This window comes from Muscardinus avellanarius (genome assembly GCF_963383645.1).
Source record: "Muscardinus avellanarius genome assembly, chromosome: 16".
In the NCBI taxonomy this organism is placed as follows: Eukaryota; Metazoa; Chordata; class Mammalia; order Rodentia; family Gliridae; genus Muscardinus; species Muscardinus avellanarius.
Genome location: NC_137802.1, coordinates 17,664,295 through 17,678,166, shown reverse-complemented (window position 1 = coordinate 17,678,166; position 13,872 = coordinate 17,664,295). Strand labels below are relative to the sequence as shown.

The following is a 13,872-nucleotide window of genomic DNA, read 5'->3' as shown; positions in this document are numbered from 1 at the left end:
GTGTTTGTGATACTAAGGATCAAACCCAGGACCACTGAGCTACACTTCAGCCCTGGAAACACTATTATCTCGATCTGGGTGGTGATGGCATGGGTGCACACATGCAAAGATTCACCAAGCAGACACTTCAAAACTGTGTGTTTTACTCAAACCTGTACCTCATCAAAACTCCCAAGTCAAACAATGAGCCACAAGCTCCCTGTTTGCTATCCTTTATTAAGAGGTCCCACATCCCTATGGGACTCCAGCCAAACCGGACAGTCCTCCAAATATAGCAGGAGGCTTGGAAAGGGAGGGCAATGACATGTTCCACCACACCTCCCCAGAAACAGAAACCCACCACAGACAGACAGACAGACGCACAGGGGCCGGGAAGGAGAACCCACCTCACTCTTGGTTCTCCTCTCTGCACCCATTAGAAAAGAAACTCAAACACTGGCTATGCAGCCCCACCCCGCCCTCCCCATAGCAGCGTTTGTGGGAGCCCTCCCGCAAGGGTGGCCCCGAGGCGGCTTCCTGACACTCCCTGCACTTTGGTTTGCTCCTGGCAACTCCGTGCCCTCCTCTTTCCCCAGCTCCAGCTCGGTCACGCCAGTCTTCTATCACCTACTCGGACCTTCTCTCCTCTCTGGGCTTCCCTGCCCCAGGGCTTCGGGGAAGCAGTCTCTGGCATCTTGCCTCCTCCTGGCAAGGCCCCTCCAGGCCCTCTGCCCAGGCCGCGGACTCACACAGCCGCCCCTCTCTCCTTGAGGTCAGGGGCCGATCGCTGCCGTCTCATTCGCGGGGGAGTAGTGTATGGGGGATAGCGGGGTCCTGGGGGCCGCGGGGCTGGGTAAGGTTGAGGCTGCTGGGGATAATAGTTGTGCTTTTTGGGCTGGAAATGCTGGGGTTCTGGCTGTGTGGAACCCCCACCCCGGGATCGGCCCCCTCCATCCAGGGAGTTCCTGCGGGGACGGTGGGACCTTCGGGGACTTGGAGGCCTGCGGGCAGGGGTGGCCAGAGGGGGGGTGACCTCCTCAGGAGGCTGGGGTGGAGGCGGGGCCTCCCCACTCCCCATCCCTGGCCAGGATTCCCGGTGCTGGGGGTTGCTCTTAAAGGGGAAGCGCAGCTTGCAGTCATGGGGGGGCACAAAGCGGGCTGGGGGTCTGCGCAGTCCCCCACCCCGGCCCCCAGAGCCCTGAAGTCCCTGCAGCCGCAACTGTTCCTGCTTGAGCCAACGAAGCCGTCCACGACGGAAGGCAGGGTCCTCCTCCATCAGCCGCGACACCCGTTCCCAGCTGGACAGTGGTGGTGAGGGGGGGCGGGCTGCGGGTGAGTGATCATAGGGAGTGGCCTCCTCCGCTGCCTCAGGCCCTTGAGGCGGGGCCCAGGTGACCTCACCAGCTTCTTCATTCTCCTCCTCCAGATCCTAGAGGGAGGGGAAGGGCTGTGAGCAGAGCTGAGCCCTGAGGTCAGGTGAGAGGGCTGGAGATAAGCAAGCTTAGGACCACAGGCAGCCAAGTCTCAGCTCTGAGCCTGTCACTTCCCACTGTGTGGTGAAGTCTTGGACTTGTAAACCCTCTATGCCTGTTTCCTCATCTTACAGTGGCAGTAGTAACAGGACCTGTGCCTGAGGCTGTGGTAAGAACTAAGTTATACTTCAGCTGGAGAAGAGTGGGGCAGGGAGGAGGACAGGAAGCCACCAGGGGTGGCTGCAGGGATGAATGGGCCTGCAGGAGCCAGGAACAAGCTGCAAGGCCATGGCGGGGAAGCGGCTGGCGTGGGGGAGCAGCAGGTGCAAAGGACTTGGGTGGAGCCGCCCAGTAAGTGAGGGCGGGGTGAGGCAGAAGCTGCACTACAGAAGGAATCCTTCAAGAACCTTGTGCTGTGGCCACAGATGGTCAGCTTAGCTCCTCTCCCAAGCCAAGGGGACTAGAGCAGAAGTTCTGCCCATTGTGTAAGTAGCCCCAGTGGCTGGCACAAGACCTGGCATACAATAGGCACCCAGGAAGTAACTGCCGATATGCAAAGCAGAGCCAGGTGACCACACTACCTCTCACCAGGCTGCTGAGCAGAGTAAACAAGATCGCAAACAAAAAGCACACACACGAGTGGCCAGCATGGGGTCACGAGAGTGCACACACACGAACGGTGTTCCAGGCGCGCCCTAACAACTGTGCACTTCACATCAGTGGTTCCCAAATGTCACAACTTCAGAAACACCCGGGAAGCTTAGCACAGATGCAAGCTCACGCCCAAGGTGTATATTCAGTCTGCTGGGGCGGAACCCAGCAATCTGTATTTTTAAATAAATGGAGATTGTGAGGCATGTGATCCATAAAGAAAACTGAGGAAAACCATGCCAAACTTCCACAAGTCTTTTTGCAGGCCGAGGGGAAGGAGGCTGGGATGTGAGGGGAGAAGACGAGGGTGTGGGAGCCGCCGGCTCCTACCTGGGTCAGGGGGATGACTCTCTCCATGCGCAGCATGCGGTCCCGCAGGGCCTGGAGCTCTCGGTCTTTGCTGCTGTTCTGCAGCTTTACCTCCTGCAGAATCCCTGTCAGCTTGTCAATGTGCGCCCGGAGGTCTTCCACCTCGGCCCCACGGGCTCCCTCCTCCCCGCCGCCGCCGCCACATCCGCCTTCCTCCTCGCCCACGGTGTCCCAGACATCCCTGGCCACGGCCCTCCAGGCGTCTCCGGGCCCCTCGGGCTTGCCATAGGTGCGACACAGCTCCCGCATCTTGAGGGCAGCCAGGGCTTCGATCTCGGCCCGCCCGTGGCGGAAATCGGCCAGGGCCACCTCATAGCAGATCTCCTTGACCGCCTGCATCTTCAGGTCGGCCATGGTGGCACAGCGGGGGTCTTTGCCCTGCAGCCGCCGCCGCTGGGGGATCTGATAGACCCTGCGAGGGGCCCTGCGCTTGCCGCTGCTGGGCAGGCCACAGCGCTTGACAATGGTCTGAACTGTGTTGGGGGGCAGCTGCTCCCGCAGGGAGGAGATCAGCCGCCAGCTCTCCTCACAGGAGCGCTTGTCAGAGTCGTCCCCGCTGTCAGAATCTGCATACTGGGGCCAGAGAGAGAAGACAGGGAGAGGACTGAGGACGTCTCAGAGTTCAGTCTTGTCCCAAAGACACAGGAAACACTTGATCAGCACATCTATGTCCAAGTCCTACTCTACGTCTTCTGAACTGTGCACCCATGAGTAGACTACTTAACTTCTGCTGGTCTAGACAGCATAGATAATGACAGTACCTACCTCACAGATATATTCTGAGGATTAAATACTTAGAATGCAACCACACATATCAGCTACAGCTAATCAAGTCTGGGATTTTTGCATATACACTAGTGTGCCACTTACCCACAGAGCCAAGTTCTGAGAAATGGATCAAGTGATTTCGTCCTTAAGAGAATATCATAGTGTGTACTTACATAAACAAAGGCACTATACGTTACTATGTGATATGACCTTTTGTTGCTGCTGCTGCTGTACTGGGGATTAAGCCCAGGGATATTCTACCTTCAAGATACATCCACAGCCCTTTTTTTTTTATACTGAAGCAGGGTCTTGATAAGTTGCTGGGGCTGGTCTTGTACCAGCCTCCCAAGTACAAGGGTGCACCACCACGCCCAGCTAGTGACAGAATCTTATGGAACCAGCGAATGACTGTATATTATGGCTCAGGATGAGGATAAAGACTTTAAAAGTACATTTACAAAACAATTTCATAAAAGGTGTTTGCTTAGCACATGCGAGGCCCTGGGTTTGATCCTAAGTACCACAAAACAAAAAACGTTATGTAAATGATAGTAACTAGGATGTGGTGAAAATCCTTAAGGCAGCACAGACTGACCCAAGTCTGGGAAACCTTGGTCAGATGGGTGGAGCGTTAGTTTCCAGCACATAACACGCCTGCCTCGGGGGCACCCCTCTCCTACTTCCTCCTAGATGCCGTCCCATCCCTCAGCCCATCCTACTTCCCACTGGCTCAGAGCACATTCAGAGTGAAGTCAGCGGAGGCTGTGCAGCCTCGCTGCTCAGTGGCCGCCAGCCCGACCTCACCAGGCGCTGCTGCTCCAGCAGAAGGTCAGCCTCTTCCTTTTCTTTCCGGTACTGATTCTCCAGATCCTGCAGCCTGGGATGGAACAGAGTGGAAAGTAAGAGCTAGGGGTCCCTGGAACCACTTCACTGGGGTGCCTGACAGCAGGATAGAGGGACCTGGGTCCTCAGGGGCCCATGGAGACACCTCCTACCTCTTCTCCATCTCTAGCTTGATGTCGATGCCTTGCTGCTCCAGCAGCTCCTTCTGGGCAAAATTCCAGTCAACCGGCTCAGAGGGAGGTCCTGGGGGTGGCAGAACCCCTCGTTCCCTTTCCAGCCGTGCCTGCTCCGGGTGGTTGAAGCGGAAAACGTGGTTCTTGCCCATCACAATCCTATTTCCTGGAGACGGGAAAAGGAGAAAGGAGACTCACTCCGCCACAGCAGCAAACCTACCAATACACCGAGACGTGCAGGACCTTGCTCTCGAGTCCCAGACACCCTCTGTCCCCGTCACCCCCAGGCTCATGCTTCCCTGGCAGATGAGAGGAACCACCCCAACCCTGTCAGAAAATGGCACTGGGGGTCTGGGCATCCTTGTCCCCGTTTCCTGGGGCAGGAAGAGAAACAAAGATTTAATTACTTGATTGTCACTTCCCAGCTCCTCTTCACACCCCCATGCTATTTCTCATTTCAGGGTCTTACTTGAAAGCACTGCCTTGTCCTATGTATGGTGGTATCCCACACCCTCCCTCTGGGACACATCTTCTACCTGACTTCAGCACCAGAGGCTCCATCACCAGCTTCCCATTGACGTATGTCTCGGCTCCTTCACCAGGCTCCAGAGTGACTACCACTGAGTGGAAGGGGAGAGAAATCAGACCCTGCTGCTGGTGGGGATGCTCGCAGATTCCCACCTTGCCTGATCCCCCAAACCACACATGCACCACCAGTCCCACCCCCAGTACCTGTCGGGGTGCCATGGCCCCTCTGGTGGCAGGCAGCACAGGAAAGGAAGAGAAGGAGGGTTAGAGCCCCAGCTTCGATTCCCAGAAGCCTCTGCTGTGGCCCCCTGCTCACCCATCAGATCCTCCCAACAACAGCTTAGAAAACCCATAATTCTCAGAAGTCCTGTCACTTCCACCCTCCAGGTTTCCATTCCTACCTTCCCCATTTACATCACCCTTGGCCAGGCCTGGACTCCTCCACCAGCCTCCTAGCACATCTTTCTGGTAACGCCTTGCAAATTGCCACCTAACTAATCTCAAGCCACAGCTGACAGACAAAGTTAACCAGACTCCAACATCTATCAAGGAGCTCCTCAGTACACATTGCTAAGCTTGCTGCTTGCTGGGGACATGAAGATGCATGAGGCACTCCTTGCCCTCGAGGAGCCACTGCACCCTGTTGTAACCAAGGGAAGACATATCCCAAAGACCCAGGCTTTGTGACTCCTTAGCCAGGGACACAAAGCCAGTTATCTAGCTTCTGCGATCTTCTATAACGTGGGATAATGAGCTGGGCGTGGTGACATACACCTATAATCCCAGTACCTGGGAGGTTAAGACAGGAAAATAGCAGGTTCAAAGCCAGTCTCAGTAACAGTGAGGCCCTCAGCAACTTAGCAAAAACCTCTTTCCAAATAAAAAATAAAACAGGACTCAGAGTGTAGCTCAGAGGTAAAATGCCCAGAACCACAAAAAAAAAAAAAAAAGATGGGATATGGGATAAAGAAGTCTTTATTTACAGAATGGAAGAAAGGCTCAAATAAATAAACCATAAAATAATATGCAAACGTGACTTTTTATTGTTATTTACACTAAAGGTAATATAGAAACACAGAAATGGGAATGAACTGTAACAGCAGGCAAACATGTACACATGATGGGGAGAGAGGACAAACACAGCAGAGAGAACTTGGTTTAGGAGCAGAGGGCTGAAAAAGTACATGAAATCAGTGGCAACTTTAGAGCCAGAGCTGGAAGAGAGACTCAGACTTCAATGGGCAGAAACAATTAAGAGGACTGGAAGAGAGACAGCGAAGGGCCTCAGGGAATAGCAACAAAAGGAGAGTATGCTGACCGCTGTAATGGGGACCAGTTTATCCCACCTTTACTATTTCCCACCAAGCCCCAAAATGCATTCACTGATTTTACAAATATATCATACCCCTACTACATTCCAGGCAGTAATTTATTAAATTTTAGAACCTAATAATGAGATGAAACCCCAAAATCCCAGCTTCCTGAGCTTAAGCCTGGTTGAAAAGATACACAATATAGTTATTTTTATTTTTATTTTTTTTATTTTTGATACTGAGGATTGAACCTAAGGGCATTCTACCTTTGAGCTATACCCCCTGCCCTATTTTACCTTTTATTTTAAAACAGGATCTTGCTAAATTGCTAAGGGCCTCACTTAGTTGCTGAAGCTGGCTTTGAACCTACAATCCTCCTCCTATCTCAGCGCTCAAGTACTGAGATTACAGGCAGGTGCCACTTTGTCCAGCTAATTTAAAGTTATTTAATGCAGTCGGGCGTGGTGGCGCACGCTTGTAATCCCCGCGCTTGGGAGGCGGAGACAGGAGGATCGCACAGGTTCGAAGCCAGCCGCGCGCTGGCTTAGGAGACCCTGTTTCCAAAATGAAAATGTAAAAATAGGTCTGGGAGTGTAGCCCCGAGGTAGAAGGGCTTCCAGGAACCCCAGTACCACCAAAATAAATAAATAAATAAATAAATAAAATAAAAAAATAAAGTTATTTAATGCTAATAACACACATGTTTTGTGGTATTGGAAATTAAATCCAGGGGCCTTCTACCTAGCTAGATCCTCAGCCTTTGTTATTTTCATTTGGAAACAAAGTCTTGCTAAGTTGCTCAGAGTCTCACTAAATTCCTGAGGTTGGCCTCAAACCTGCACTCCTCCTTTTTCACTCACTGGGATAATAGGTGTGTGTCACCATACCTGCTTCTAATAATTTTTGAAAGCAGAAATCTGAAGCCTCTTCTAGAGGGAGGGACAGGTGTCATGGAGGGCTAGATGAGACTATGACTGCCAGCCTGCTCAGGGCAGCCTCGCCTTGTCCCTGGACTCACAACAGCCAGGCAGCCAGAGCAGAGCCCAAAGCCCAGCCCTGGAGCCTGTCATCCTGTATTCAAATCCAGCTGTGCCACTTCCTAGCTGTGTGGTCCTGGGCAAATTACCTGACCTGGGAACCTCAGATCAGTCACCTGTGGGCTGTGTGATAAAATCCAAAAGCTCACGTAGATGATCAGTAAGTAATAACTAATTCTAGGCCCCTGCTGCTGACTCTGGTCTTTCCCCGAGCACAGGGACTACATGTGTGCACCCGCACAGCTGACTTCTTTAACAGTTCTGACCATGCTTGTCACCTCCCCCAAACACCCAATGACCTCTAGATGGTGTGCTCACCCTGCAGTCTTAAATGGCTTTGACATCTCCCCAGAACCTGGCTTGCGGTAACCACAGAACAGGAACTTACCAACAATTTACTGCACTGAACTGATTTAACAGTTAACAGTTTTATCCTGAAATGCTGGAAGCATATGTTGCCACTAGGCACTTGGGCCAGAACAGAATGGCGGTACTTATCTGCTAACCCTGAAGCAAACTGAAACCCAGTAAGTGTGTCTTCAACCTGAGCGTTCCATTCCACACCAGTGTCTTTTCTTCTTTCCTCCTTACTTTCTTTTTGAGATGGAGTCTCAATAAGTTGCCCAGGCCAACCCCAGATTCCAGACCTAACTTTCCTGCACCAGCTTCCCAAACAGAACTACAAGTGTATGCTACCACACACAATTAGTGTTTTTTAAATATGACAGGGCTAAGAACATGGCTCAGTAGTAGACTGCTTGCCCAGCATGCATGAAGCCCTGAATTTGATCCCCACTACCATCAAAAACACATTCTGGCAGAGCCAGGCATGGTGGCGCACGCTTGTAATCCCAGCATTGGGGAGGCTGTGACCTGAGGCTCACGGTTCACAGACAGCCTCAGCTACTTAGTGAGGCCGTCTGCGACTTAGTGAGACCCTGTTTCAAAATAAAGAATAAAAAATAAGGCAGGGAAGCTGAGCATGGTGGTGCATGCTTATAATCCCAGCATTTGGGAGGCTGAGACTGGAGGATCGCGGTTCGCGGACAGCCTCTCAGCTACTTAGTGAGGCCGTCCGCAACTCAGTGAGACTCTGTTTCAAAATAAAGAATAAAAAAATTGGGCAGGGGGTGTAGCTCGGAGGTCAAATGCCTCTGGGTTCCATCCCCAGACCCCCCCCAAAAAAAAAAATTCTGGCCGGGTGTGGTGGCACACACTTATAATCCCAGTACTTGGGAGGCTGAGACAGGAGGATCACACAGGTCTGAAGCCAGCTTCAACTACTTAATGAGGCTCTCAGCAATTTAGTGAGACTCTGTTTCCAAATAAAATATAAAATAGGTCTGGGAGTGTAGTCTGGAGGTAGAAAGCCCCTGGGTTCCATTCCCAGTACCACAAAACATAAAATAAATAAATAAAAATAAATAAACCTTGAAGCCAGGTGTAGTGGGGGATGCCTGTAATCCCAGTACCCAAGGAACTGAGACAGGAAGATTGCAAGATTGAGGCCAGCCTCTGAAACTTAGTAAAATTTTGCTTCAAAACAAAATTAAGCCAGGCGTGGTACACACACTTGTAATTCCAGTACTTGGGAGGCCAAGACAGAAGGACTGCAGGTTCATGGCCAGCCTCAACTACTTAGTGAGGCCCTCCGCAACTTAGCCAGACCCTGTCTCAAAAGAAAAAAGAAAAAATAGGACTGTGGTTGTAGCTCAGAGGTAGAATGCCCCTAGGTTCAATCCCCAGTAGCATCAAAACTAAAAAATAAAATATAAAAAAGACTGGGGGTACAGCTCAGTGTTAAGAGTGTAAGTGGCAGAGTTTGCCTCTGGGTTCTATCCTCAGTACCACCACCAAAAAACAACAACAAAACACCTTAAGGCCGGGCGTGGTGGCATATGCTTGTAATCCCAGCATTTGGGAGGTGCAGACCAGAGGATCATGGTTTTGAAGACAGCCTCAGCTACTTAGCGAAGCGCTTTGCAACTCAGTGAGCCCCTGTTTCAAAATAAAGAATAAAAAAATTGGGCAGGGGGTGTAGCTCGGAGGTAGAATGCCCCTGGGTTCCATCCCCAGTACCGCAAAATAGATAAATAAAAATTAAAAAAATAAAACACCATAAGAATTGTTCTACTGACATGTGAGACAGGCTACTACCTTCACCCTCAGAGCCTGTGATTCCTAAAAGCCTTATGGCCATATTAAGGACCAAAATGTCCAAAAACTTTGGAACCACACAGGAACATGGGCCCTTCAACTCTCAGAAACCTTTGTCATCGTAACTGGATCAACCCAAATTTTCCACAGAAATACTCAGACATCCCACTAAAAAAATTTAAAAAAACAACAAGGTTTTCATGCACAATGACCAGGATGCTATTTGAGGCTAAAAAAAAAAGGGAAGGTGGCAGCATGTCCTCTTCACCAAAATCCCACCCTCTTCACACGACAATGATCCATTTCTGCCTCAGAACCCTCACCCCTCCCTGACCATGCAGAGAGCCAGGTCCCTAGTACCCCGGCTGCTTACCCATGAGCCCGGAGCCCTGCAGAGTGACAACACATCCCCACTATATGGCTGTACCCCCCAGCGCTGGAACCAGCGCAGGCCTCCATGTGCAGTGAAACATGGGACACGTGGCTTCCAACTGGCCACTCCATTCTCACCCCAGCCTTTACCTTCTCCATCCAGCTGAGGGATGCTCCGGAATAGACAGTGCTGCTCCCGGATGAACTGTCCCGTCAGCTTGATGTCCACATCTCCTTGGCCCACTCTGGGGAAGCAATGGCCAACATCTTCTGAGCATGGTCCAGACATGTGCTAAGTACCTCATGAACACCAATTCATCCATCCAATTCAATGAGCAAGACAAGAAAGATGAGGTTCAGGGAGATGACGTTACTTGTCTAAGATCATGCAGCTGGACTGTCATGAAACCAGGATCTGAGTCCAGGTCTGCCTGACCCAAGAGCCCGTGTTCTTAGTCACCACATTATATAGCAAAAGGTAAAAGTGAGCCTTCATTAAACAGATCTCCCCATCACAGGTTCAAGGCCAGCCTCAGCAACTCAGTGAGGCCCTCTGCAACTTGGTGAGATCATGTTTCAAAATTAAAACTAAAAGCCGGCTGTGGTGGCACACGCTTGTAATTTCAGCATTTGGGAGGCCGAGACAGGAGGATTGTGGTTTGCAGACAGCCTCAGGTACTTAGTGAGGCCCTGTGCAACTCAGTGAGACCCTGTTTCAAAATAAAGAATAAAAATAGGACTAGGGGTATAGCTCAGAGGTAGAATACCCCTGGGTTCCATCCCCAGTAGCACAAAAATAAATAAATAAATAAATAAATAAATAAATAATAAAATAGGATAGGGCTAGGGGTATGGCTCAGAGGTAGAATGCCCCTGGGTTCAATCCAAAGTACCATAAAAAATAAATAAATAAAAAGACCTCCCAATGGGCCTCCCACCCACCCTTAGTACTGATCACTCCAAGGACTTCTTCTCTACCCACAATGATCACCCAGGAGCCACAAACACCTGCAATGGGGGGAGGGGGACAGGGAACCCCACCCCTTTAACTACCAGAGGCACTGAGCCCCAGGGCTTCATTAGCATTAGCCAGTGAAGCCACCTGCTCTCAGCCTCTACAGCTGCCATGTAGGCGGTGCCCCTCACAACACAGGGTCAGGCCATAGTCCCCTTTTCCCTTCCCTGAAGAGGGTTCCACCAAGGGATGCCTGGACAATGGAGTCAGGGGCTAAGGATGTCACGGTTAAGTTCTCATAAACTTTCCTGCCCCCACTAAACTAGGAGCCATTCCCACTGTGCTGGATCTGTCTGGTCCCAGGAAGCATCTTGCCCCGGGAAGAAGATGGCCACTGAGCAGGTAGGCTCAGAAACCTGTCAAGAAGGTGGGAGAGGGCTGGCTGTGCAGCTTAGTGGTAAAGCACTTCTTAGCATGTGTGAAGCCCTGGTTCAGTCCACACACACACACACACCAAAGAAAAAGTAATAATAATAGTCAAAAACAATTGGAAGCTGGGCATGGTGGCACATGCTTGTAATCCCAGCATTTGGGCGCTGAGGCAGGAGGATTGTGGTTTGAGGACAGCCTCAGCTACTATTTAATGAGGCCCTTTGCAATTGAGTGAGACCCTGTTTCAAAATAAAAAATAAAATAATAGGGCTTGGGGTATAACTCGGAGGTAGAATGCCCCTAGGTTCCATCCCTAGTACCGAAAAAAAACACACAAAAACAAAAAAACAGTAAGAAGCTGGGAGAGCAACCTGGGTTGTGCAGGCAGTTGCCCAGAGATCTTAGGTGTCTCAGGCAACCACCAAGAAAAGGAGTCACACATGGCAGGTGTAACCCCAGATACTCAGGAAGCTGAGGCAGGAGAATGTTCAAGTTTAAGACCGTGCTGGGCAATATAAACCCTATTTCAAAATAAAAAGGGCTGGGTTTATAACTCAGAGGTAAGGCATCCTAGATTCAACCTCCAGTACTGAAATAAATAATAATAGTAAGCAAATAAGTAAATAAGTCACCAATGTGGTCATTTCTCTGCAGCCACACCCAAAAAGTAGAGGCCACCCCCAGGGTATTGGGTACATGCTACCTGGTAATGCCGTCTTTGATGTGATAGAGCAGACATTCAGACATCAGGGGGTCTTCATTCAGGTTCACCAGGTGAGGAGTCTGAGGATAGAGGTGGTGGTGAGAAAAGGCTCCTACAAGCTGGCCCCGGTGGCTGCAAAGAGGGAGGAGCCAAAGGGCAAAGGGGCGAGGCAGGCAGAGGCCCTCCGGCTCTCCACCGCCAAGCTTCCATCTCCCTCCGACCCTGAGCAGCAGCTTTGCTTCTTTAGTTCTCACCTCTCACAACCACCACCCGTCTCACATAACAAGCCCTGCAAAACCACCCCACCGTGTACCCCCCCCCCGCCCCAGGCCGGCAGCCTTTCCCAATGCCTCTCTGTGGAGGTGCGTCAAGCCACTGGGCTCCCCGCTGGAGGGCTGGAACCCACCTGCACTGTCCTCCTCTTTCCTATACTCCCTCCGCCCCCAGTCCTACTTCATTCCTCAAAAGCTAACTTGCAATTTTCAGAGAGAAAAGAAAGGAACTGGGTGAGGAAACTAGTGCATCCCGCCTGTCATTACACATTGGAGTTCTTGTGAGGGTGGATTATTTTTATAACTATAGTTAAGACATAAAAAGTGTCATTTCAACTTAAAAATGAAACAAGACTCCCTGACTCTTCCCCAACCTCTGTCCCTCCCTGGGCCTGCTCGCCTCACTCGGAGCAGCAGCTGCCTGCTGCTGTCCCTGCCCGGGGCCTCTCTGACCAAACACCCCAAGTACCTGCCTGATCATTACGCTGATCTGCCATGAAACTCCAGACCGCTCCCAGAAAATTTCCTGACTTGTTTCTGCTGTGACCTCCCCGCCCTGCCTGGGCATGTCACTGGGTGGCATACAGGCCCGTTCCCACCATACCCACAAAGTGGGCATGGCTGCCACACCAGAAGTCCCGAAGGCAGCAGCCTCAGCCCACAACTGTCTGTCCACTCTCTGCAGTGTCCCATCTCAGGCATGGCTGACACTTGCCCTCTATGCGTCTCCCGGCTTCTTGCCACACACTCTACAGGGATGTCACTGCAGTTTTCCACCAAACACCCCCCCCCCGGCTGGCACCCCTGCCCTCCATGTGCCACCTCTACCTCAGGGCTTCAGCCCACCTGTTCAAGCTGTTTTGTGGGGCCCTCTCCCCAACCTGTTCTTCTCCAGCTACTAAGCACCCACAAGTTGCTGAGAGCCTTGCTAAGTTGCTTCTCGTATACCTGCCCCGTGTATGCTGCTCACCCTGACACAATCCCCGGCCTGGACCAGCCTCTCTCAGCACGGTCCACTTCCTTCCTGCTCCTCCCAGCCTCTCAAATGCCACTGCTCCCATGACGCTTTCCTAGGCCTCCCAGCCTCCATTCTACAAGGATCCGTTGTAGTTTCCACCTCACCTCCATGAGGTGCAGGACAGGACACAGCTATCCTGTCCAGGAGGAAATCAGAACCAACTTGGGGGGGGGGGGGGGCAAGTTAGTTTGGGAACACAATCATAAGTGGGAAAAAGAAGCCGGGCGTGGTGGCGCACGCTTGTAATCCCAGCATTTGGGAGGCTGAGACAGGAGGATCACGGTTTGCAGACAGCCTCAGCTACTACTTAGTGAGGCCCTTTGCAACTCAGTGAGATCCTGTTCCAAAATAAATAATAAAAACAAAAAAGAGCCGGGCGTGGTAACGCACACTTGTAATCCCAGCATTCGGGAGGCTGAGACCAGAGGATCGCAGTTCGCGGACAGCCTCGGCTACTTGGTGAGGCCCTCTGCAACTCAGTGAGACCCAGTTTCAAAATAAAGAATAAAAATAGGGGAGGGGTGTAGCTCAGAGGTTGAATGCCCCTAGGTTCCATCCCCAGTACTTAAAAAAAAAAAAAAACACAACAGAAAAATAGGGATGGGGTGTAGCTTGAAGGTAGAATGTCCCAGAGTTCTAACTCCAGTACCCCCCACACACACACACACACAAAAAAAAAAAAAGTGGGAAAAAGAAGCTGGGGAGGGTGGCACACACTTACAACCACAGTGTTTGGGAGGCTAAGACATGAGGATCCAGGTTTGCGGCCATCCTCAGCTACTTAGTGAGGCCCTTTGCAACTCAGTATGATCCTAGTCCAAAATAAAGAA

The 13,872-nt window shown here is 51.2% G+C and overlaps 1 protein-coding gene across 1 annotated transcript in view; it reads right to left on the bottom strand.

Annotated features, from left to right (window-relative positions):
- Positions 1-724: 724 nt before the first annotated feature.
- KIF1C (kinesin family member 1C) overlaps positions 725-13,872 on the bottom strand; it is a gene marked incomplete at both ends in the record, with an annotated part of 28,057 nt that continues 14,909 nt past the window's right edge. The window contains 7 exons of the mRNA XM_080713382.1: positions 725-1,408; positions 2,433-3,044; positions 4,044-4,116; positions 4,235-4,421; positions 4,792-4,875; positions 9,813-9,907; positions 11,753-11,832. Of these exons, the coding sequence (XP_080569508.1) occupies positions 725-1,408; positions 2,433-3,044; positions 4,044-4,116; positions 4,235-4,421; positions 4,792-4,875; positions 9,813-9,907; positions 11,753-11,832 (1,815 nt within the window). The remainder of the gene's footprint in view (positions 1,409-2,432; positions 3,045-4,043; positions 4,117-4,234; positions 4,422-4,791; positions 4,876-9,812; positions 9,908-11,752; positions 11,833-13,872) is intronic.